Source organism: Haliotis rubra, unplaced genomic scaffold (genome assembly GCF_003918875.1).
Source record: "Haliotis rubra isolate DU_JTF1 unplaced genomic scaffold, ASM391887v1 Scf303, whole genome shotgun sequence".
NCBI lineage: Eukaryota > Metazoa > Mollusca > Gastropoda > Lepetellida > Haliotidae > Haliotis > Haliotis rubra.
Window position 1 is genome coordinate 1,023,618 of NW_025766973.1, and position 26,964 is coordinate 1,050,581.

Here is a 26,964-nt window from a genome sequence, read left to right on the forward strand (position 1 = left end):
AGTGTATGTGATGTACAGCTTGACGGTAAACACCTTAACAAACGTAATTATGACCGCAGTTGGCAATAATGCATCATCATAAACAATGACAACGTATGAACAAGTGGAAGACAATCAATATAAAATGAAATAGATCAAAACAGATAACGTTCAGGATCGCAAACATGTTTTTTTCTCTGAAGAAACTCAATATATGAGTCGTAAATCTACCTCGACTTGGCATGCTGGAGAGAACTTTCTCACATTCTCACCGTTAATTCAATTTTGTCCCGAGTCTCTCCCGCCAAGTGTAATCAGTGATTGGAAGAAGGGCCGAGGAGACTTAATCCTATAACCAACGTCGTTATATTTGAAACGCACACCACGTCCACGACAATGACGACGGGGACGATGTTGCTGGTCATCGCGTCCGTAGTTGGCGCCCGTGCTGGTATGTTGACATTTTAAGTTATTTTCTGCTTAGATGTATGGTTTACCTTTAAATCACTGCTTGGCTTACTCGATCACTGTATAGGCTCATAGTGACGCTGACATCAAGTATTTCAGTGAGGACGGTTTTTGTTGTATTGATTTTTCCCATTTGAGAGCCTGCGATAGCTTGTGGCACGGTGGTTAAAAATATTCAAGAATGTGTGAGGTTAACTCATTTAAGTTAACAAGAAACCACATTTAAAAAACCCAAAACCGTTTAAATTTAGAAAACAAACAGAAAACAAATTATTTTGAAGACAAGAAGCCCTGTAGGTTTTTACCATTCTCAAAAGCACAATTGTCTTCGGACTTTACACATAAAACTTAAATCTTTACAAGACATGACTGAAGTTTTGAAATACATATTGCACTGGTTCTGGAAAACGTGTTTGTCTCCTTCTGCATCGGGTGTTATAAACGTGTATGTGTTGAGTAACCGACTGAACCAGTCAAGGAATGGTCAGTTGGCATAGTGACAGACCGATGGTGTACATCAGGGGCGGATACAGCTATTTTAGAAAGGGGGGCTGCACTATTGAGAAAAGGGAGGGTTCACATTTCATTTACACCCGAGTTTCAATGGTTATTTAATAAACTTTCAAGACAAAGGGGGTGTGCACCCCTTCTGGATCCGATGTACATGTTGCTAGAATCTCTGATTCTTGTACGACTGGTTGTATAGTACGTTTAGACTGTATAGCTTAGTTTAAGTATCTATCTATCTCTATCTATCTATCTATCTATCTATCTATCTATCTATCTATCTATCTATCTATCTATCTATCTATCTATCTATCTATCTATCTATCTATCTATCTATCTATCTATCTATCTATCTATCTATCTATCTATATCTCGATTACCTACACCATCGTGGAATGTATACATTGTAGGCTTCTTCCAGAGGTGTACTCAGAGTGAGTATGGTTTGACGCTGCTTTTAGCAATATTCCAGCAATATCATGGCGGGGGACACCAGAAATGGGCTTCAAACATTGTACTCATGTGGGGAATCGAACCCGGGTCTTTAGCGTGACGAGTGGACGCTCTAGGCTGAAAAGCACACTGTAGTGGAGGCAATATGTACAACTGACCAACACTGGTGCAATAGCTAGTGTTTATTGGTTATGTTCATTTAGACCATTTGTAGAATATTGGGTTCGAATCCAAGATACTGGTTTTAGGTTTGTCAGCACCATATTAGTGCTTACTGGCTTCACTGAAGCGGTAAAGTCTAGGACCTGCATCTCTTCAGGCATTCCTTCCACGTCAAGCTGTGAAAAGTTGTGGGAAACTCGCTCTGAAACATTAAACTGTCACCATGGCGCAGTCCTTTCTTCTTCACCATGACAGTGGTGACATCTGAAGGCAAAAATCAGTTGGTCCTGTCCTTTCTATACATGAAATGTACATACGTTAAGTTCTGTGGTAAACTCAGGATACTGTTGTACTGCTATCCTACTAGGGGCGGCGGGGTAGAAGGCATCACGCTGAAGATCATGTGCGATTCCCCAAATGGTACAATGGGTGAAGCTGACTTCTTGTGTTCCTCGCCGTGACATTGCTCCATTATTGATAAAAGCAACGTAAAACCATACTAACTCACTCACTCAACCCTACCATGGGGATGCCTCTTTCACAATGGCTCCAAACACATTTTAATCTCGAACAAACAGTTGAGCCATCAAAAGAACATTGACAAAATAGAAATAGAAACATCTCCCGTCAGCCTGAATTGCTCATCAAATCGAATAGAGAAAGTTGAAAACAGTGTCCAGTTGAATTGCTTCAATGTGCAGCATCGTTGCCTCGACGTTTCAGAATTGCTCTCGGTTATTTAGGTTTAATTGAAGAGAAAGACCCTAGTTTGGGCGTCATGTTGGCAGGTGCTCAATAAACTACATCTCAACCGTCGACGTGGCCACTAATCCATACCTTCCCCACAGACTTCAGAGAATCTTCTGCGTCAGGGTTTTTCTGAGATATAATTGTCCCCTCCCTGGCAGATTCTTCATACAGATATTGACCGTCACACACAAGGTGCTGGAGGTATAACCAAAGGCGAAGTCTGCAGTGATGCAGATTTTACACGTCTACCACGTTGGTGAAACCCACGAGACCCAGAATGGTGCTGACAAACGAAAATACACAATCGTGAAAAATTTAAACTCAAACCCGCGATCGCTCCTGCCACGCAAAAGGGCCGCAACTCTGCATTGCAAATTACATTCTTTAACCACTTTGGTCATCCCAGCTTGCCTTGACCGGCGATCTGGTTTATTTATGTTTTTATAATAATATGGATAATGATTCAAATTACATGAACAATTTTAAAATATTTAAAATGAATATGCATCACATATAATGCAGTTAAGACTCCAGTCTTATTAAGAGGTCTAGGCTAAAGTGAAGTTGAAGGTTGCTTTCAAGATCACTGCACTTTTTACTGCAAGGTGGGTAGAGCCCTTAAATCTACCTTGGCCTTATTTGTACAGTGGGAGGTGCTAAATGGAACAAAACAACAGACGTGTGTGTCTGTGTGCTATAGTCCAGACTAATGCTGAATTTATGATGCTAGCCCACCGTGGTACCACGCCGTAGTTAGATCAGCACCTGAAAGACAGTCTTCAGATGATTTGTAGAATCAGGTCATGAACTTTTTCTTTTGAAAGAAAGCTCCTCAGTCGATACAAGCACGTTCAGCGGATCCTAAGAAATCACTCCCGTGCACTTTTCTCGCTTGTGATCTTGTCAGTAGATAGGGGCTAATAGCGCTCTCAACTCGTTTCCGGTTCTAGTCATGCACCAAGACCTCATAAAAGAGGCCTCATATACGAGGTGACATTTCCACAGGGATAGCACATTTTCTACCCTGCCAATCAGTTCAACTCCGAGAAGAAACAATCTTTCTTTATGGCTTTGTTTGGTTCACTAGGATCTGACAATCCGCATCAAGCTTTCATTACCAGCTTTCTGGAGATTCTAAAAAAGGTTATGGTGAATGCTACGGACTTAGAGTAAAATACGATCTCATTCAGATTCTGTATTAACTGTTACAAATCTTCTATTCCATTTGAAAGTGGTAGTTTTATTCATAATTCAGCATCCCGTTTGCATGAAATTGCGTTCTTTGACGTCTATTTACAATTGTGAATTTAAATGCGACTTTTGTATTGGTGGTTAAAGCGGAACCTGAATTAGTAGCCATAATGTCGACAATCCTCGGTGTATGGATAGAATACGTTTCTTTCTCTTATTGCAAACACCGGGCGTCATCACTGAGTTTCAGGGTCCCATTCGTATGTTTTTCACCACTATCTCACCGTTTATGCTGCCCAATGCAAATCTGTGTCGGTATCCAATCGGGGCGGTAGGGTAGCCTGGTGGTTAAAGCGCTCGCTCGTCACGCCGAAGACTCGAGTTTGATTCCCCACAATGTGTGAAGCCCATTTCTGGTGACTCCGGGATCGGGTGGTCAGGCTCGCTGACTTGGTTGACACATGTCATCGTATCCCAATTGCATAGATTGATGTTCATAATGTTGATCACTGGAATGTTTGGTCCAGACTCGATTATTTATAGACCGCCGCCACATAGATGGAATATTACTGAGTGCGGCGTAAAACTAAACTCACCCACTCACTATTGTATGACGTGCGTGTTGTATAATACAAAGGCCTTGCAGGGCAACTTAAAGATAAGGTGCAACCTCGGTGCAAGTCTAAAGCTGTACTGTACCATGTAACTGTTCGGATCTCCATGGAGTAGAATACCAGAGGTTTGCCTGCTCCAACGTAAGTATAATCTTATAGGCTACAACAAACCGATGAACGGTATTAGTTTACCAGACGTGTGGTTACGAAAAAGATTGACATGTCTTTGAAATGGCAACCTGAAAGATGAGTAATAATACAGTGAACATTAATGAGTCGCACTCCGGTGACTGGGGCTTCTGTATATGGCGATATCTTCATATAGTCAGTTTATCGGGTTTAGTGTCAAATATCAGCCCTCCGTCTCCAAAAACATATAAATCAATGCATTAAGAATTTAAGTACTGTTATTTCCCTTATCCACGAGATAATGAGGCTTCAATATACTGATACTGACACCTGCTCTTGCCAGATTTCTTAGTCGCGGTTGCTAATGGTGGAGCAGGATTTGCTTTGTCTTTACGGAACACCCGGTGTCATCACTGATTTTCATTGATGCATTTATATGCTCTTTACCTTTGCGCCGGTAATAAATAAGCTATGATACTGCTCATCAAACGTCAATTGTCAGAAATAATTTAGCCTACGGTTTATTGCGAGGCCGAACAGAAGGTTGTACACCAGGCGTAAACGTCCACATCGGCGACCATCACAGCTTTTTTCGCTGGTTAAGTGCAACACTCAGCAGTGATCCAACAATGTGACGATGGCCTGAACATAATCGCCACAAACCAGTGTTTGATGTTATGAGCACCTCTCCACTGCATCAGGAAACATGAAAAACAGTCAGTAAATCACTGAATCTGACCACCAAATCCATTAAGTCCATGGGGGGCGGTGGGGTAGCCTAGTGGTTAAAGCGTTCGCTCGTCACGTTGAAGACCCAGGTTCGTTTCCCCACATGGGTACAAAAAGTGAAGCCCATTTCTGGTGTCCCCCGCCGTGATATTGCTGGAATGTTGCTAAAAGCGGCGTAAAACTCACTCACTCTACTTAAGTCTACGGACATTGCAGACTGCCAGGAACCGGAAATCCCCACCGGCCATATCTTCTTTCCTCCTCCTCATCACGAGATGGCAGAAGTAATCTTTTAAGCGGGATGAAACCCCAGGTTGAACCCATTGCACATACAATACATTTGTCATGGCCTTGGTTAATGCCCATGACTGATCTGTTTCCTCGCCCCTGGCATTCTACTTCCGGTGATGAGCGAGCGATGTATACCGGAAGTGGCTCCGAGGAGCTAGTTCTGTAGATGTACTAAACTACTTAGCAGCGTGGGCATGCAATGGAGTAGTCAATGACTAACACGTCTACCGTTAATGATTACCTAGCAATCATCTTAGGCGAGGTCTCGCTTGTTGTGGTCTTCTAAACACAGAAAGAGGTCATTTTGTCTATCTTGTCATGAAGTAGATACACTGACGTAGATACTCGTGCATATAATATCGACAGAAACAAAAGACTCCGTTTAAATTGAATCCAAATAACATGTTCGAGTTAGATACTATACCTGTGGAAAATCTAGACTAATTTATTAAGAGCTATAGCATAAAAGTACGGGTTGGACATTAGGACTAAGAATTGGTCTTCAGCAACCCATGTTTGTCCTAAGAGACAACTAACGGGCTTGGGTGGTCAGGCTCGCTGACTTGGTTGACACCTGTTAACGTATCCCAGTTGCGTAGATCGATGCTCATGCTGTTGATCACTGAATTGTCTGATCCAGACTCGATTATTTACAGACAGCCGTCATATAGCTGTAATATTGTTGAGTGCGGCGTTAAAACAACAAACCATCTGGTGTGATGAACAGTCCAGTAGATCGATGGTGATCACTGGAATGTCTGGTCCAGGCGTGATTGTTTACAAACTGCCGCCATATAGCTGGAATATTGCTGAGTGCGGCATAAAACAACCAACCAACCAATTGTAGTGATGAGCAGTCCAGTGTTTGACCACAAGCCCAGCTCGTTCTGTGAGCTGATCGATACATTGATGTAGGGTGACTGCCGAGTTTACGTCCCCTTGTTTCCTCGCTCCATCAGCAGCACGATGAGCACGGATGTACATCTCCTGGTGCTCTCAACACTCCTCGGACTCGCTGTACAATCGGGTAGGTGGCTGTAGTCTTCAGTTGATACTCACCGCATGCATATTTCTTACCGTAGAGGAGGGCTTTCTTTGAATATTTTTGTTAGGGTGCAGTTTTTGAAACACACGTGTGTGGTTGTCGTTTTCTTCACAATAATTTATTACTGACTTTTACTTTGTTGGATTACGTTAAATTCTGCTTCAGTAAATACTGGATTGTGATTGGTTAATTAAAGTCATTCAGAGGTATATAATCACGTTATATACGCACAGTATGTATTTAAAACTAATCTTAATAACGCGGTAATGGTAGAATGGAAATCAGAGGTATATAACAAAATTAGAATAGCTCTAAATTTGATTTAAAACCGAACGCGTATGCTTCATCATTTTCAGTGATTCCAGTAATGGTAACGGTGAAGCGTTAATTTAAACGTTCATCCGTCACCGACTGTTTCCTGTCACACTCAATTGTTTACAAGACGCCCTTATATGGCAAAAGGATTACTGAGTGTGACGTCAGGCAACTTGCAAACAAATACTTAGTCATCTTCTCACAGATAAATGTGTGAGTTTCATTGCTACCGGTAGAGCGAGAACATTTTTTCCCGAAATAATGGTGTCATCACTGATTCTCAGTCAACCATTCAGATAAATATATAGGGCAAATTCTCAATTTTCAAGATTTATTTTCGGTTAACTTTGTGTGTGTGGCATTTCTGTTAAATCTTATAGCCCCACCAGTCTTTCAGAATGGCATCTCGAGTTACGTCTATGATAAACCAAGTGACGTCATCTAAAACAGTATGATGTCATGGTATCCGTATCGCGGTGCTATAACCGGAATATACTGTTCAAAGCCGCAGTAAACACAATACTGGTATGGATGTTAAATAAGACAACACACTGCGTTTCTTGACCAATTGGTAAAAACGTTTGTTACCGAACCTAGCGCTTTAACCTTTGTTTCCATATACCTGTGAAGATCCGGGTTAGAATATTGATCTTCAGTAACCCATGCTTGTCGTAAGAGGCGACTAACGGGATTGGGTGGTCAGGCTTGCTGACATGGTTGACACATGTCATCGGTTCCCCGTTGCGCAGATCGATGCTCATGCTGTTGATCACTGGATTGTCTCGTCCAGACTCGATTATTTACAGACCGCCGTCATATAGCTGGAATATTGCTGAGTGCGGCGTAAAACTAAACTCTCACTCACTCACTCACTCGTTCCCATATAGCCAACTAGTCGCTTTATACGACTTCGTTACACCCGGAATGAATGGACCTTCGTTTAAGTCTGTGTTTTGCGCATCAACATCAACAAAAAGAAAAAAGGAGTGGTACGGCGAAAAGGGGTTTGAATGAATACCCTCACTCAGAAACAGTCTGCCGACTCCTAGGCGCTTTGTGAGTGAGTTTGGTTTTACGCCGCATTTAGGAATATTCCAGCAATATAACGGCCTTGGACACCAGAAACAGGCTTCACACACTGTACACATGTAAGGAATCGAACCCGCGTCTTCGGCGTGACGAGGGAACGCTTTAACCTCTAGGCTACCCTACCGCCCCAGGCGCTGAGTCGCCGTATTAACGGGAATAAGGCAGGGAAACGTATTTTGATATGACGCGAGTTCACTGATTTATATGTCATGTTAAATCTGCATAGAAAACATGGCGCGTTCTCCCCTCCCTTCATTAGATGAGCAATATACAGCTTGGCATGTATGCCCATTGGGGCGGTGGGGTAGCCTAGTGGTTAAAGCGTCCGCTCGTCACACCAAAGACCCGGGTTCGATTCCCCACATGGGTACAATGTGTGAAGCCAATTTCTGGTTTCCCCTGCCGTGATATTGCTGGAATATTGCTAAAAGCGTGGAAAACCCCTACTCACTCACTCACTCACTGCCTGTTTGACCAGTTGAACGTATAATGGTGGCGGAGTAGGCAAGTAGTTCAAGTATTCGCTCACACTAGATTCCCCCTGCGGAAATGTTCAACTCTGAAATGTATGCCGATTCTGAGCTAAATCAACTAAACTATTTTGTGTTGTGCCCATCGCAACACATCTTTATTCCACGCTGAAATTCAATTTCCCTTCTCAGTATTCATAAAGCAAGAAAATACATAATAATCGTTTTTTTGTTCGTACTATGCTCATGGCATCTCTCTATACTGGCAACTCCGACAAGAGTGACATTTTACGGGCTTAACTGCTCTCGTGTGAGGGACATTTCAATACTTCACACATCGCGGCGTCACCTCCATTCCTCCTGGCGCGTCTTCGCTGTCACCGTGTAATCCCCCATCGGGGGTATTGACAGAAACCTTGAATGTGGATGAATACCAAATATTGAAAACACACAGAATGATAGCAGGAAGCCTTTGTGAAAGGAATTAATTATGAAATATTACCTCAATTCCTGACAATGATAACTGCGTGGGTTTAACGTGGACAGATGATTTACCAACTATGAAACGTTTAACTGGTTTTATGACGGTCATCGATATGGATATGGCCAAAACATGAAAAACAGCTCGGAACACATTGCCCAAACACACAAGTGTATGACACCCCACGTGTTGCATGCCAGAAGCGGGAAAAATGACTATATTCATTGAAATTTCCTGCACGTGCAGAGATCGTTTATAAAACACGTTGGAAACTGTTCTTTGCAATCACAATCATTTGAAAAACCAGTAGGACATGCCTCGATTAACAACAGAAAAGAGAGAAAGACCGATTGGCATGCTGCATGTTGGAAGAATCCTGGGTTGTGCAAAAGGAACGATTGGGACATTGGACACACGTTACAGACAAGCTGGCCGGACAGCAGACAGGCCGAGGAGCGGTCGACCGGAAGTCACTACCCCACAAGAGGACCGTTATATACGGACGCTTCATTTAAGCACAGATTCCTTGCCGTGACGTCATCATCAGTGCTTAGCCTCGGTCATCGCGTCAGCAGGTGGACAGTGTCCAGACGACATCGTCTACATGGAAATCGGAGCCTATAGAATGTTGAGGGGCATGACGTTACCGCCGTAATATCGACGTCGAAGATTGGTTTTGGCCAGGAATGTTCGTCAGTGGCAGCAACGGAACCGGCAACGGGTCCTTTTCAGCGTCGAGAGTAGGTTCCATTTGAACAGAACTGACGACTGAAGACGTGTCTACCACCGGCGTGGGGAACGGACGGCACGTTGTTGCGTTCAGGAAACGGAACCATATGGTAGAGGGAGTGTGACGGTTTGGGGTGGCATGTGGGAACACCAAGACCGACCTTGTTATCATCAATGGCAGCCAAACAGCCCGTCGGTATATTGATGAAGTTCTGCGGCCCCATATCCTGCCTTTCCTCCAGCAATATCCAGGAACCTTGTTTCAAGCAGGCAAAAGAACACCTCACACCGCTTTTGTCACAACGGCCTTTTTCAACGTCAACAATGTGCCTGCCCAGCCTTAGCCCAGAAGATCCCCTGACATGTCTCCGACAGAGCACTTGTGGGGCCATCTTGGACGTCGGATTCTGCAGCTTCCACACCCTCCATTGACGAGAAATGCACTGGCTCAGGCATCACAGACAGAATTGCGTCGGATCCCCGGTCACATGATCAAGAGACACTCGGCCCGACGACGTGTTCTAACGTGCACCGATGTAAGGGGTGGACATGCGCGGTATTGACGATCTGCCTTCCCATTTCAGCCTCTGTTTTGTCATTTGTTGTTTCGGCTTGCGCTCGAATATTGGACAATCGACCCCCATGTGACACCATTCCCTGTACCACTGTTAGGTTTACCACGTTCTCTTTCTTTATGTCAGACATGCTTTACATACAGCTTCGTCATATTAAACGTGCATATCTATTCGTGTTTGTGCTTGTGTTGTTTGGTAGTTGAAAAATACTTGGGGACGTTTCTTTTGCACGTGAGTGTATTTGATGTTCTGTTAGGAAAGAGAGGAACACCTGGAGATTTGATGTTCTGTTTGGCAAGAGATCGAGGAACACCTTGGAATTTAAATATTCTGTTTTGCAAGATAGGAACACCTTGGGAATTTGATGTTGTTTGGCAAGAGAGGAAAACATGTGGATTTGATGTTCTGTTTGGTAAGACAGGAACACATCAGGATTTGATGTTCTGTTTGGAAAGGGAGGAACACCTTGGGATTTAATGTTCTGTTTGGCAAGGGAGGAACACCTTGAGATTTAATGTTCTGTTTGGCAAGGGAGGAACACCTTGGTATTTAGTGTTCTGTTTGGAAAGAGAGGAACACCTTGGGATTTAATGTTCTGTTTAGCAAGGGAGGAACACCTTGGGATTTATTGTTTGTTCTGTTTGTTTAGCGAGGGAGGAACACCTTGGGATTTATTGTTCTCTTTCGAAAGAGAGGAACACCTTGGGATTTATTGTTCTGTTTAGCAAGGGAGGAACACCTTGGTATTTAATGTTCTGTTTAGCAAGGGAGGAACACCTTGGGATTTATTGTTCTGTTTGGCAAGGGAGGAACACCTTAGTATTTAATGTTCTGTTTAGCAAGGGAGGAACACCTTGGGATTTATTGTTCTGTTTGGAAAGAGAGGAACACCTTGGTATTTAATGTTCTGTTTGGCAAGGGAGGAACACCTTGGTATTTATTCTGTTTGGCAAGGGAGGAACACCTTGGGATTTATTGTTCTGTTTAGCAAGGTAGGAACACCTTGGGATTTATTGACTTGTTTGGCTAGGGGGGGAACACCTTGGTATTTAATGTTCTGTTTGGCCAGGGAGGAACACCTTGGGATTTATTGACTTGTTTGGCAAGGGAGGAACACCTTGGTATTTAATGTTCTGTTTAGCAAGGGAGGAACACCTTGGGATTTATTGACTTGTTTGGCAAGGGGGGAACACCTTGGGATTTATTGTTCTGTTTGTCAAGGGAGGAACACCTTGGGATTTATTGTTCTGTTTAGCAAGGGAGGAACACCTTAGTATTTAATGTTCTTTTTGGAAAGAGAGGAACACCTTGGTATTTAATGTTCTGTTTGGCAAGGTAGGAACACCTTGGGATTTAATGTTCAGTTTGGAAAGAGAGGAACACCTTGGGATTTATTGTTCTGTTTGGCAAGGAAGTGATGCATGAGGATTTGAAGTCCTGTCAGACAAGAGAGGAACATCTGGGGATTTGATGCGAGAAGCCTAACATAAACAAATCTCTAATTATATACATGTCATAGCGGTGATATTAGTTTTATGAACTAAAGAAAACTTTCTTACTTTCTTCCGTGATGATTGCCAGTGAATCTGGTAATTGTCAATCAGTTTATCTAGTGATTCCACAGTGATTACGTTTGTCGGTATCCGATGTATTATCAGTGATTTATTCACTGATAATCTGGTGACATACCAAGTGGTAACCCATCCATTCATCCAGCGATTTATGCAGCAAATTTCCAGTGTTATCCAGAATATGTATAACTGATATAAAATATAATGGCGAAATTGACTATACGGGTTCACAGTCTTTTCATTCTCCTTAGCATAAAAACAACACAAGCGTATGTAAGTTCAATACCTAGTTGGGTCAAACCTCGTGTGTTCTCTGATGGAAAATTAGAATAATCTCCATCATATATTCCTAGTGTTATTGCTCGACTGTTGCTTAAAGAGGGATACAAACTCAGTCACTCTTACTCCAGCGTTTACCACTTGCGTGTCGGGTCCCTGTAGACCCGTCTAGCCTCACACCGTGTAATTACATGGGTCGTCCCATCATTGCAGACAGTCCCCAGTTGATTCCCTTCATCGCTGAAAGTAGAAATAGGCAACTCATTGGGTGATTGTATTTTCATTAGAAGGAGCCTGTGCAATCCTCCGCTCTGTGAATTCATAAATAATTTCCACGGTGCTGTGCTTCTGTTGTGTGGTTATGTTCATATCGACCTCGAGGTCAACGCCATCACTGAGGTCATGTCAACTCGTTAACACGATACACGTTTGCTGTGGTATTCAACGAATAAGACTGACTGACGGAAAGGGGTTTGAATGATTACCGCCTACCGACTCCGAGGCGCATAATGAGTGAATGAGTGAGTTTGGGTTCACGCCGCTTTTAGCAATATTCAAGCAATATCACGACGGGGGACACCAGAAATGGGCTTCACATATTGTACCAATGTGGGGAATCGAACCCGGGCCTTCGGCGTGACGAGCGAATGCTTTAACCACTAGACTACGAATAAGAAGTCTGACATCGACGTGATGGTAGACTAACGCTTAGTCTCTGAATATATATAATTTTGATAGTAACAAACAAACCCATTTAAATTGAAAAGGAGCCCTAGGAAGACCAGCAATTCAGAACCTGAGGAAATCTAGACTTGCTTCATTTAGGGCTTTAACATTGCAGATAGGGCGAGGCAGTAGGGAAAGGGACTGTGCGACAGACTAATTTGATGATTATATACTCAAATGTCAAACTAACAGCACTGTAACCATTTTTTCTATCATATTGTGATGTATAACTAGCTTCCTCGTTTTCGTTGACAATTTACAGTGTTTGTGTTAATGTGGTCTGAATAGAATCTGTGAAACTAGAAATTTGTACAAAAAATCTTGAAATCAGTAAATCATCTTGTAATGTTATGGTCGAATGTGATAGATTCCCTTTACAGCTGATATACATGACATGTGTTGTCAAATATTGGACTAATTCAGCTTCCACATTATAGACTAAGCTCTAGACAGTAGACACAAAACATGGGTAAGAAATATGGTTAAGAGTACCCTGTTTTCTTATTACTTCGGTTGTTTGATTTTGTGTGTGTGTGTGTGTGTGTTTGTGTGTGTGTGTGTGTGTGTGTGTGTGTGTGTGTGTGTGTGTGTGTGTGTGTGTGTAATCCAAGATGTCCTTGATGTTAATATGTTTATCCATCTATTTTAAGAAAGGCTACCTGGCTAATTTAAATACTTTGCTTCAGTCATGGAAGTCATCTCTTAATGGATCATGCTGTGTATGTAAATCAAAGGATTTAGTCCATACTAAGGATGAAATGCGCGTACTTTTTATCTGTGAATCTATGAGACAAATATACTACTGAGTATGTATGTATGTATGTATGTATGTATGTATGTATGTATGTATGTATGTATGTATGTATGTATGTATGTATGTATGTATGTATGTATGTATGTATGTATGTATGTATGTATGTATGTATGTATGTATGTATGTATGTATGTATGTATGTATGTATGTATGTATGTATGTATGGTATGTAATGTACACCTGTATGCTCTGTCAACTATGTATGTTTTGTTACATATCTATTTATACTTATTGTTATATGTATTTCACATGTATGTCATATGGGCCTGTGGCCTCTGACTGAAGAAATAAACACATGGTGGCTACGTGATTCCAACATGTGAGGACGATTCAGTGCCTTGTTCAGTGTCGGTGTTGGAGTGTGTCATGTGGTGTTCAGCTCCGTTCTTTTGACAACTGGTTCGACCGCAGCTGACAATTTGGATGCTGTTACATCATTACAAACGCCGGGGAGCTCTAATGTTTCTTATAGATAAACCCGACATAATTATGTTCGTGAATCATCTGCCAAAATCAGAGTCGACTGTCCGATTCCGACTGTATTATGCGCGCTATTTTGGCACCCCGGATGACATGTTGTTGTTCTAATATTCTGGCTCACTCAGTTGAGAATTTGTATTTATATACAGTCACCCGTCATGTGGTGTACGGAAAAGTAAAAGAAACTATACCATAATGAAATTTATTTCGATTTTGGATTCGAACACGAAATAATGTTCCAAAATTATGTAAACCCAACCGTAAAAACGGGAGAAACTAAACGTCTGGTATATAATACCTAATATTCGTTAAATTGGAATGTACTTGCAGCATGATCGTAAAACCACACTCACTCACTCAACATAGTTTAAATAATTATCAAAACATTTCCGTCCATATATTAGGACATGGCGAATGCATCGAGTAAGCCCTAGTTCGAAACGAGCAGGTGATCATATAGTATGACCAGAAATGTATTGAGAATTTTAGGAATATGTTTAATTGGATTTCTAGTATAAACAACCTTGACCAGCTATCAAGTGCTTGGTTTCATTCAAGAGAGATAACTCCGTTTATCCTTTTTCATTAGTTTGTGAAGAGTTATCCCCCTTTGTTTACTTGCTAGCAGACGACATTTTCAGTGATCCAGTGATGGATGATTTAGAGAGGAGGAAGTTGATTTTAGAGTATTATAACAAGGACATCAGATCAGCTAAAGTGATTTCAAGTAGAACAGGCATCCCTTTGTCCACTGTTTATCGTGTTTTGAAAAATATTGCAAACGAATATGGCATTGAGCACCAGGGAGACGCAGGTAGGCCCAGAAAAAAAAGACTGTCGGAGACAGGAGTCGGCTTGGTATTCTTGTTTCTAAAAACAAACGAAGGAGTTTAGAAAAGCTAAGGCTGGATATGGTTGATAGAGGAACTGTGGCTGTCTGTAAGGAGACAATTAGAACTGAGCTGCATGCAATGGGTTGGCAGAAAAGTCGAGGAATTCCATCACCAATCATGAAACCTGAACAAAAGGAGCGAAGGTTGAACTGGTGCTTACAGCATAGAAATTTTAACTTGGACAATGTGATTTTCTCAGACGAAAGTTCTGTGTGGCTGTTTCCTAATACACTGAAATTCTGGACCAAACAAACCGAAAAACCTTTGTATCAGCGGCCAAAGTACAGTCCGAAATTTAACATTTGGGGTGGCATATCTGTGTTAGGGGCAACGCCCCTCTGTGTATTTGAAGGGCATATGAACAGTGAGCGGTACACAGATATTCTCGAGGGACATTTACTTCCATCTGCTCTCGTGTTCTATGGACATTTTTTGATTTTCCAGCAGGACAACGACCCAAAACATCGTTCAAAGCATTCACAGGCCTGGTTTCGGACCCAAAATATGACATTTTTCGATTGGCCAAGCTATAGCTCTGACCTAAATCCAATAGAAAATGTTTGGGGACTTATGAAGGAACGTGTCAATAAGAAAAATCTGACAAATATTGCTGAAATGAAAGAAGAGGTGGTCCGATATTGGGACAGCATGGACCACGACTTTCTAACTTCTTTGATCAGTAGTATGCCCCGCCGCATTGAGGCCTGCATTGCTGCCCATGGTGACTTGACAAAATACTTACTGTTCACCTGTCTTTGAATCTGGAGTTATGTTCTGCTAATATTCACATTTAATGCGTGAGTAATGAGTGAAAAAATTAAAAAAATTACAATCTTTAAATTCTCAATAATTTCTGGTTGTACTGTACTTGATTCATTCTTGTCATAAAGTAGGGATATACTACTTTACACCCTGCGCGGACTTTTGTCAAACAAAAATAAATACTTGAATCTTACTGAAAAGTGACGTCCAGTCGTCTTAAGCCATCTCAATACAGCCCATACATGTCTGGGTGGCCAATCTAGACTTCTACAGGTTCTAACAACGTAGAGTCTATTGACTCTTTTATGGTTATTTGGTTAGGATAATTCAACAGGTGTTATTTTCTGTAGAAAAAATGTCTAAATGAGGTGATCGTGGGTTAATGACCAAAGTTAATATGATAAATATTTCGCCAGCGCCGAACAGAATTTATTAATTTAAAAAAACAAAAACAACAACAAAAAAAACAACAGAAAACCTCGGGTTTATTTTCTCCACGGTTTTGAAAACACCTCAAATATGTCACACTTTTCAATATTCTTCGTCAAAGAAGTCACTAACCCCTTTAACCCAAATGTGTACTCTGAAAATAATCTATGAACAATATTCCCGAGACAAATATTTTATTCTACCGCACTTGGCACGAGACAAAGCATCACAGATACATAATTTCCACACTGAACACACCCATGGTTCGCCGTATCTGACAACCCCACGTCTTACATCTCAATTACCTCTTGACATTTACCGGCACACAGCAAGGCCTTTCAAAGAAAGTTTTGCCTTTTTTGTAATGTTTTCTTCCAGTTGTGCTTGTGTAATCTGGGTTGCTATTTTAGTAAAAGAAGATACAAACCACTGTTGCCTCCAAATTGACAGCTGTTGTTCAGCTTACGCGTTCTTAAAGAGTTTGGTGGCTAATTTGGGCGAAACTCGTGTAAGGCGACGAGTGAGTGAGTATTGTTTTACGCCGCTTTTAGCAATATTCCAGCAATAACCCGGTAGGGAGGCAGCAGAAATGGGCTTCCCGATAATACTGTTCAGCTTTATTATCTATACCTATCAGCTTAAAGCTTGTTGCGGGGTGGTAGCCAAATGGTTAAAGCGTTCGCTCGTCACGACCCGGGTTTGATTCCCAACATGGGTACACTGTGTAAAGACCATTTCTGATGTCCCCCGCTGTGAGATAACTGACTATTGCTAAAAGCGGAGTAAAAATCACTCACTCACTGTTACCCATGTGATAAACACCTATAACCATGCATTACTTATGACTCTGTGTATGGTCAACACTTTCAATATCTCTGAGTACTTTTGGCCTCTTTCTGATATAGATGATGTCATTTATCAACAAATCAACGCATGGCCAGGTTCTAGCGAGAGGAAAGCAGCGAGTCCTCAGCCTAATGAGCTCAGATAACATCGAACAACATCGATATAACTCGTGGAACATAGTCTATAACCTTCAGGACATACACTCCTCACATTGCGTCAATAATAGGGTTCGCACAAAGTTCATGCACGGAGTACGACTCATTAGCCTTCCATGATGTCGTTGCAATACGAGACTAGAATTAGAAACGTTTCACCATTACGCCTCACGTCGACCTTGTGTATTGATGAACGTACTGTATACAAACACTGAAGTATTGATCATGTACTTTATGCTGACAAGCTGACATGACTGAAATGCTTAAAAACGGCGTTGTACACAACGTTCAACGTGACGTCCAACGTAACATTTATGAGTGAATGAGTGAGTGAGTTAAGTTTTACGCCTCACTCAGCAATATTCCAGCTATATGGCAGTGGTCTGTAAATAATCGAGTCTGGACCAGACAATCCAGTGATCAACAGCATGAGCATCGAGTAACATTTATGAACGTCAACCTTGCCTTACCCGTATATACCAGACAGATCAAAGCCGTAATTAACGAAACGCTTTTTCTTTAGTGAAGTATAAAGACTTAAGAAATGGTAAACGCCTCACTCAAAGCATTCCAGCCATCCTACGGCGACATGCAAGTTATCGACCAGACAAACCAGTGTCTAATGTAATGAGCACCTTCCCACGAGTCTACCAAGACGCCGAAGCTGACCACCAACCCCGTACCTGCGTTGGTTGAGGGGGACGATCCTTACAAGGTCTGACTGACTGACTGACTGAGTTTGGTTTTACGCCGCTTTTAGCAATATTCCAGCAACATCACGGCGGGGGACACCAGAAATGGGCTTCACACATTGTACCCATGTGGGGATTCGAACCCGGGTCTTCGGCGTGACGAGCCAACGCTCTAACCACTAGGCTACCCCACCGTCCCCTTACAAGGTATCCCACCGTGATTGATAGGCTTGTCATATTTCATTCCGATACACGCATGAATAACATAACGACTTTAGGGTAATGTAGATTGAGAACAACGCTAATGGAATTCATGTTCCTTTGTGACCTCACTAACTACATGATAATGAGTTCTGAATGTAATATTGAGTTTGTTAGCAGACCATGGACAGGACCCGAATGTAGTCTTCCTGAAATTAAGGTCTTGGCTGGAATGTTGGATTGATATATCGACTGACACTACCCATACCGTTGTTACCACTGCCGTTCATTTCCGTTAACGAAAATCATGCTCCGTGGATGACCAAATTCAGGTGTCTTCTCACAGTTTATGTAGAAATTTAAAAAAGACTTTGTCGAAGGTTAATTTTCCTCACATACTCGGAGAAATCCTCATTCCTGCACACCCGAGAAGGTCCGGCTTAGAATTGATCTTCAGTAATCCATGTTTGTCGTAAGAAGCGACTAACGGGATCGGGTGGTCAGGCTCGATGATTGGGTAGACACATATCATCGTATCCCAACTGCGTAGATCGATGTTCATGCTGTTGATCACTGGATTGTCTGGTCTAGACTCGATTATTTACAAACCGCCGCCATATAGCTGGAATATTGCTGAGTGCGGCGTAAAACAAAATTCACTCGCTCATTCCTGCAAAATCATAATCACGGAAGATATTACTCGTGAGGACTGTAATTTGGTTACATAAAAAGTGCCAGGAATTAAATATAGTTTCTTAGGAATTAAAAATAGTTCGAAAATGGAACATAATATAGCATGCAAAATATTTAAAAATATATGAATTCCGGGTCGGGCTGATTGTTAGGGTTGACTAGTCATGGTGAACCATGTAACAACATTTCGGCAGATAGCAGAGGTCTCGTCATGTTGAACTCTCGCGTGGTTTCAATCCAAGGAACGAGATCATCTGTGTGTAGACAAATGATGAACGGGGCTGTTGAGGATTTTGTCAAGGTCAGATTAAGATAGCAACAGGGTAATTGGTGATAATCGAACCGTTTCTTCGTCTAGCCTGAAGGGTTTCGCCCCTGTTGAAGTGGAAACTGGAGTATCGGTTGTCCTCTTTGTAGCCGTTCTGACATCATCGCGTCTGGATCTCACAGGGCTGATTAATTTCTTTCCAAAAGGCTTCATTTGTTCGAGAGGGGTGTCTGATAAAGCTTGTCATGCTTTGAGGAGGGTTGAGATGGAATTGATGTGCAGGTTTAGTAATACACAGAAACGTTAATTCATGGTATGCGAGAGCTGTCACCTCAAACCACAGAAACGTCCATTCTCAAAAGTTACGAAAGTTAGGGAAATATACTGTTATGAACATTACCGTAAAGGCTCATGAGAGTAACTATCTGTTTTCTTTGAGTGCACTATAAGTAGAATCAAACTCATAACATAATCAAATACGATAATATGAAATGAATGAGTATTATTTGATACTGCAATTAGCACAGATACGGATGGCTTTGCCGGAAATGGACTACACATCGGATGTGGGGAATCGAACCCGTGCTTTTGGCGTCATGAGCGAACGTTGTAACCACTGGGCTACCTCGCGTCAAGTACTACAGTAAATATGTCCATCTACGCATGTGAGGTTTAGTTCAGTGAAAATAGCCATCCTGCCACATCCACTACCAAATACGGTATATGCTACCCACATTTACCGTATACTCTATCTAAAGTGCGCTGGGATCAATATCTTACCCAGTCTATTCTTCTCTATTTCTGCATGTGAAACTTGGTTTGATTAGTCGGGCGGTGGTGTCACGCCGATTCGCTTCGATTCCCCACATGGATACAGTGTGTGAAGCCCATTTCTGGTGTCCCCGCTGTGATATTGCTGGAATATTGCTAAAAGAGGCGTAAAACTAAACTCACTGACTTTGATCAGTCAGCAAGATGGGACACTTATTTGTATAAAAATGGTAACACTGGTATAGAGAATAGTATAATGGGATGGATCTCGGATGCGCCGTAGCGGATGATGTGATCAGGCTCACGATGTTGGTATCAGGTTTGTCTGGATTTAGTGTCATGATGTCACTTGTGGCCATGATATGGTTGTAATATGTCTCGGTATTACTGATAAGCGTTTAAGAAATATTAAACTAAATGGTGGGTGTATTGTTATTACCATCGCAGTTCAAATGAGACAAATCTATTTAATGATATAAAGGTATATAACCTCCACACGGAACAATCTTGAAAGAGTTATCTTGCACACGCACACAAGAAACAAACAAAACAAACAAAACGCACGCATGCACGCACGCACACACACTCTTGAAAGACACATTTGTAGCTGAATTCGTGTCAGCGCTTAACCGCTGTGTTACGTAATACGAGTCTGGAGGTTACACTGGAACATGGCCTGGAATCATTTAGAAGCCCATCACGTCTTCTCCTCCGTCGCTCTGTATTGAACACTGTGGACCTATTAGTGGTCCTGACTGACAATGAACTGAGGCAGTAAATTACATGTTTCCCCCGTAATGAACCGACGGCAACTATTGTAAGGCAGTGAAATCAATTTAGCAGAGAAATGGCATGAGGCGATTCAGCCAAGATGGCCTGGTCAATACAATAGGCTCTTTGGTGACCAACAAACCCCCTGGTCGTTGACTTCCTAAGAATGTCATCATCAAGAAAAACGTAGGCATAAAACCATTTCCGGCTTATTCTTTATAACGATATTCTGGGCAATCCGGATATCTAAGTACGAATTTCGGCAGAAAACGTGGGCGCCATTGGTTTTATTTGAAGTAGGTATTTGAACAAAGGTGAAACAAATTATATATACGTGTGCCCTCGACCTATACTAATACTTAATTATCTACGAGGAGATGAAAGTACTTATTCCAAAACCAAATCAGACCATTTCACCCTCATTTCACCCCCGCCTCCGGATATTTAGCACTAATTTGAAAATAAATTCAACGTAATTCACCCCATCAGAATCTCAAATTTCGTGAACGTCTTTCACGACTCGAGTCACTGTCGTCTTCCTTCTTCGGTAAGTGGGCGGTGGGGTAGCCTAGTGGTTAAAGCGTTGGCTCGTCACGCCGAAGACCCGGGTTCGAATCCCCACATGGGTACAATGTGTGAAGCCCATTTCTGGTGTCCCCCGCCGTGATGTTGCTGGAATATTGCTAAAAGCGGCGTTAAACCAAACTCAGTCAGTCAGTCTTTGGTAAGTTGGCTGAATAGTCTCCGCCAGACTACATGTGATCGGGTCGTCTGAGACCTGTCTGACTGTGTGAATCCTGTCACGATCGAGGTGTTAACCCATATAAATACACGTCAATATATAGGACGGGTTTGATTTACTAGCACTTTTGTTTCTCCTCACTCATACAGGAGAGTACGTTTTGGTAAAAAAGTCACTCCAACATGTCATAACAACCCAGATTCAAATAAAGATTTAGTAGTAAAAATGCCATGTCATCATATCCCAACTGCGTAGATCGATGCTCATGTTGTTGATCACTGGATTGTTTAGTCCAGACTCAATTATTTACAGACTGCCGCCATATAGCTGGAATATTGCTGACTGCAGCGTTAAACAAGAAACAAGAAGCAAAGTTAATGGAAGGTGATACTGGAAGTGATTGGGAAACTGTCATGTGTTGACACCGTGAGCTATAACAGTGACATATGGGTCATTCCTTGACTTCGGCTCTGGCGGTGAGCAGATCCGGCATATCCTCTCAGACGGAAAACCTGTTAATACAGCAAAAGTACGATATCAGTTCAGAGCAGCAAGAGTAATGGTCCACACCAGATCGATCATATCTACATTTCATGTGATCGTCACCGCCATATGCGTCGGAGACCGCCATTATACACATTAGATTTATTTCTTTTCTACACAAAAATTTTCTTCTTGTTTGTGAGTGTGAGCGATCGACCGTGCGCGCGTGCGTTCGTGCGTGTTTCTTTCTTTGGTTTATGGAGCAGCCAGCAATATTCCCGTTTTATGATGACGGCCAGTGCAAATGTCGTATCTGGACCAGACTATCCAATGATTGGTATTATGAGCAAAGATCTACACCTTCGGGATATAGATACACTGTCGGGGCAATCGGCGAAGTCGCTGACCCCTTGCTGTGTCCCTACATATGACCAGTATAAGTTGCTGGGGGTCTATCCTAACACGGAAGGGGTGGTGGCATGGCCTAGTGGTTAAGCGTTCGTTCACGCCGAAGGCCCGGGTTCGATTCCCCATACATGTGTATGTGAAGCCCATTTCTGGTGTCCCTGTCGTTATTTGGCTGGAATATTTCTAAAAGCGGCGTAAAACTAAACTCACTAACGCAGAACCGCACAAGGTGAAATATCTATGTTAGGATGCTCACCTATGATAGCAATGTGTGTATGTTACAGCAACCCTGATGTGATACAATGTGTGGATGTTATGATGCGATACAAAGCAACCCTGATGTGATGCAATGTGTGTATGTTACAGCAACCCTGATGTGATACAATGTGTGTATGTTACAGCAACCCTGATGTGATACAATGTGTGTATGTTACAGCAACCCTGATGTGATACAATGTGTGTATGTTACAGCAACCCTGATGTGATACAATGTGTGTATGTTACAGCAACCCTGATGTGATACAATGTGTGTATGTTACAGCAACCCTGATGTGATACAATGTGTGTATGTTACAGCAACCCTGATGTGATACAATGTGTGTATGTTACAGCAACCCTGATGTGATACAATGTGTGTATGTTACAGCAACCCTGATGTGATACAATGTATGTTACAGCAACCCTGATGTGATACAATGTGTGTATGTTACAGCAACCCCTGATGTGATACAATGTGTGTATGTTACAGCAACCCTGATGTGATACAATGTGTGTATGTTACAGCAACCCTGATGTGATACAATGTGTGTATGTTACAGCAACCCTGATGTGATACAATGTGCAAATGATACAATGTGTATGTTACAGCAACCCTGATGTGATACGCAGCAACCCTGATGTGATACAATGTGTGTATGTATTAATGTTGGAGCCCATGGATATAATTAGTCTGTCGTACAGACCCTGAAGTAAATATATCCAGGTAGAAAGCCCAGACGCAAGTAAATATAAAATGTGGCTAGAAAAGTCTAGTTTCCTCAGCTTCATTTCTGAAAATGAAGAACGTCTCAGGACTCCTTTCATTTTCATTATATTTTACATTTTTTTAGTAAAATATGTTCATTTCAGAGACTAGTTGTTAGTCTAAGGTATAATATGCAGTGTATATATTGCAGCTGCCCAGCTGAACGCCCGTTACCGACTACAGCCTGGTCAAGTGGGCAGTCTGTGCAGCGGCCTGACGCCGGGAGATTGTCGGAAGGACGTTCCATATGTCCTGGTAAGTGGTATGGAAATAAAATCTTCATTTAATGTAGTGAAATAAATCTGACATTTTATGCAGCTTTTACAGCATCGAGCATTGCCATTGAGGGATGTTTCACCCTGCAGCGATATCTTCTTTTGATCACTTTTGATATCCAGCCAAAGCTATTCACGAGAGTCTTGCAATGTCTGTAAGGCTTCCATAACTGTGAATGTAAAGGTGAATGCTGTTGAATCCCCGAGTCAGCAATATTACATTACATTACATTTACATTTACATTGATATACATTTATATAGCCCTAATATCCAGTCTTGTGAAGACTGCTCAAGAGCGCTGCTGAACTCCGTATGCAATGCTGAACAAATGAGTATTTAATCTGGATTTGAAAGTACTGAATGTCTGTACTGATCGAAGAGAGAGGGGTAATTTGTTCCACAAAGCTGGGCCGACAACCTGAAAAGACCTTTCACCAAATGTCTTGGTCCGGCTGACTACAGTCTGGCACATGTGTTGTTGTGATGACCTCAGATGGCGTGTTGGTTGATTATGATTATGGTGTACAAATATTCGAGCCATGCAATGTCTGTGTACTTATTCCAAAACCAAATCAGACCATTTCACCCTCATTTCACCCCCGCCTCCGGATATTTAGCACTAATTTGAAAATAAATTCAACGTAATTCACCCCATCAGAATCTCAAATTTCGTGAACGTCTTTCACGACTCGAGTCACTGTCGTCTTCCTTCTTCGGTAAGTGGGCGGTGGGGTAGCCTAGTGGTTAAAGCGTTGGCTCGTCACGCCGAAGACCCGGGTTCGAATCCCCACATGGGTACAATGTGTGAAGCCCATTTCTGGTGTCCCCCGCCGTGATGTTGCTGGAATATTGCTAAAAGCGGCGTTAAACCAAACTCAGTCAGTCAGTCTTTGGTAAGTTGGCTGAATAGTCTCCGCCAGACTACATGTGATCGGGTCGTCTGAGACCTGTCTGACTGTGTGAATCCTGTCACGATCAAGGTGTTAACCGATATAAATACACGTCAATATATAGGACGGGTTTGATTTACTAGCACTTTTGTTTCTCCTCACTCATACAGGAGAGTACGTTTTGGTAAAAAAGTCACTCCAACATGTCATAACAAACCGGATTCAAATAAAGATTTAGTAGTAAAAATGCCATGTCATCATATCCCAACTGCGTAGATCGATGCTCATGTTGTTGATCACTGGATTGTTTAGTCCAGACTCAATTATTTACATACTGCCGCCATATAGCTGGAATATTGCTGACTGCGGCGTTAAACAAGAAACAAGAAGCAAAGTTAATGGAAGGTGATACTGGAAGTGATTGGGAAACTGTCATGTGTTGACACCGTGAGCTATAACAGTGACATATGGGTCATTCCTTGACTTCGGCTCTGGCGGTGAGCAGATCCGGCATATCCTCTCAGACGGAAAACCTGTTAATACAGCAAGAGTACGATATCAGTTCAGAGCAGCAAAAGTAATGGTCCACACCAGATCGATCATATCTACATTTCATGTGATCGTCACCGCCATATGCGTCGGAGACCGACATTATACACATTAGATTTATTTCTTTTCTACACAAAAATTTTCTTCTTGTTTGTGAGTGTGAGCGAACGACCTTGCGTGCGTGCTTGCGTGCGTGCGTCTTTCTTTGGTTTATGGAGCAGTCAGCAATATTCCAGCGTTATGATGACGACCTGTACAAAAGTCGCATCTGGACCAGACCATCCAATGACTGGAATTTTGAGCAACGATCTACACCTTCGGGATACACTGTCGGGACAATCGGTGAAGTCACTGACCCCTTGCTGTGTCCCTACATATGACCAGTATAAGTTGCTGGGGGTCTATCCTAGCACGGAAGGGGCGGTGGCATGGTCTACGTGGTTAAGCGTTCGTTCACGCCGAAGACCCGGGTTCGATTCCCCATACATGTGTATGTGAAGCCCATTTCTGGTGTTCCTGTCGTTATTTGGCTGGAATATTTCTAAAAGCGGCGTAAAACTAAACTCACTAACGCAGAACCGCACAAGGTGAAATATCTATGTTAGGATGCTCACCTATGATACAATGTGTGTATGTTACAGCAACCCTGATGTGATACAATGTGTGTATGTTACAGCAACCCTGATGTGATACAATGTGTGTATGTTACAGCAACCCTGATGTGATACAATGTGTGTATGTTACAGCAACCCTGATGTGATACAATGTGTGTATGTTACAGCAACCCTGATGTGATACAATGTGTGTATGTTACAGCAACCCTGATGTGATACAATGTGTGTATGTTACAGCAACCCTGATGTGATGCAATGTGAATGTTGTAGACGCCGGACAGTCATACACTGTATTAATGTTGGAGCCCAGGTATAATTAGTCTGTCGTACAGACCCTGAAGTAAATATATCCAAGAAAGCCCACGCAAGTCTAGAAAATGTGGCAAGTCTAGTTTCCTCAGCTTCATTTCTGAAAATGAAGAACGTCTCAGGACTTCTTTTCATTATATTTTACATTTTTTTAGTAAAATATGTTCATTTCAGAGAATAGTTGTTAGTCTAAGGTATAATATGCAGTGTATATATTGCAGCTGCCCAGCTGAACGCCCGTTACCGACTACAGCCTGGTCAAGTGGGCAGTCTGTGCAGCGGCCTGACGCCGGGAGATTGTCGGAAGGACGTTCCATATGTCCTGGTAAGTGGTATGGAAATAAAATCTTCTTTTCATGTAGTGAAATAAATCTGACATTTTATGCAGCTTTTACAGCATCAAGCATAGCCATTGAGGGATGTTTCACCCTGCAGCGATATCTTCTTTTGATCACTTTTGATATCCAGCCAAAGCTATTCACGAAAGTCTTGCAATGTATGTAAGGCTTCCATAACTGTGAATGTAAAGGTGAATGCTGTTGAATCCCCGAGTCAGCAATATTACATTACATTACATTTACATTGATATACATTTATATAGCCCTAATATCCAGTCTTGTGAAGACTGCTCAAGAGCGCTGCTGAACTCCGTATGCAATGCTGAACAAATGAGTATTTAATCTGGATTTGAAAGTACTGAATGTCTGTACTGATCGAAGAGAGAGGGGTAATTTGTTCCACAAAGCTGGGCCGACAACCTGAAAAGACCTTTCACCAAATGTCTTGGTCCGGCTGACTACAGTCTGGCACATGTGTTGTTGTGATGACCTCAGATGGCGTGTTGGTTGATTATGATTATGGTGTACAAATATTCGAGCCATGCAATGTCTGTAAGGCTTCCGTAACTGTGAATGTAAATGTGAATACTGCTGAATCCGCAATACCATTTTAATCCAGTGTGGTTATGTCGAAATGCCCACCGGAAGACATGCATGGGATACTGGGAACATATTCTTCCTGGGATTTCTTTGGGGAGACAACTGTAGGGTTCTGGACAGGGAACGGGTAATCCAGCGTTTTAAAAGCATATGACGTTCTTACACTTACAATGTCTATATTCCAGACCCGCAGTGTTGTGGAGTGTGCTATCCGCTGCACCAAACACCCTGGCTGTAAGTCTTTCAGCTTCCAGATCCGCCCAAACAGCGCCCGACACACCCATCGCTGTGAGATGGCCCCCGACAAGGTGCATACCATCCAGGTCGCTGCCAAAAATGGCTCAGGTTATGAATATTACAAAAATGTATCCTGAAACTTGTACCAATAAAATATCATGGCCGA

The 26,964-nt window shown here is 42.2% G+C and overlaps 1 protein-coding gene across 3 annotated transcripts; it reads left to right on the plus strand.

The window, feature by feature from the left end:
• The first annotated feature begins 308 nt into the window (after window positions 1-308).
• Window positions 309-26,964, plus strand: LOC124282814. Of its 3 annotated transcripts, none has more exons than XM_046718848.1 (3): window positions 309-430; window positions 23,137-23,240; window positions 26,747-26,964. In XM_046718848.1, exons 1-3 carry the CDS (start codon window positions 376-378, stop codon window positions 26,933-26,935), a joined length of 348 nt encoding a protein of 115 aa, XP_046574804.1. In that variant the 5' UTR covers window positions 309-375; the 3' UTR covers window positions 26,936-26,964. The 3 variants fall into 3 exon arrangements, 2 of the variants coding, with proteins under 2 accessions (XP_046574804.1, XP_046574803.1); XM_046718847.1 differs by lacking the exon at window positions 309-430 and adding an exon at window positions 6,182-6,300; XR_006900253.1 differs by lacking the exons at window positions 309-430; window positions 23,137-23,240 and adding an exon at window positions 25,835-25,948.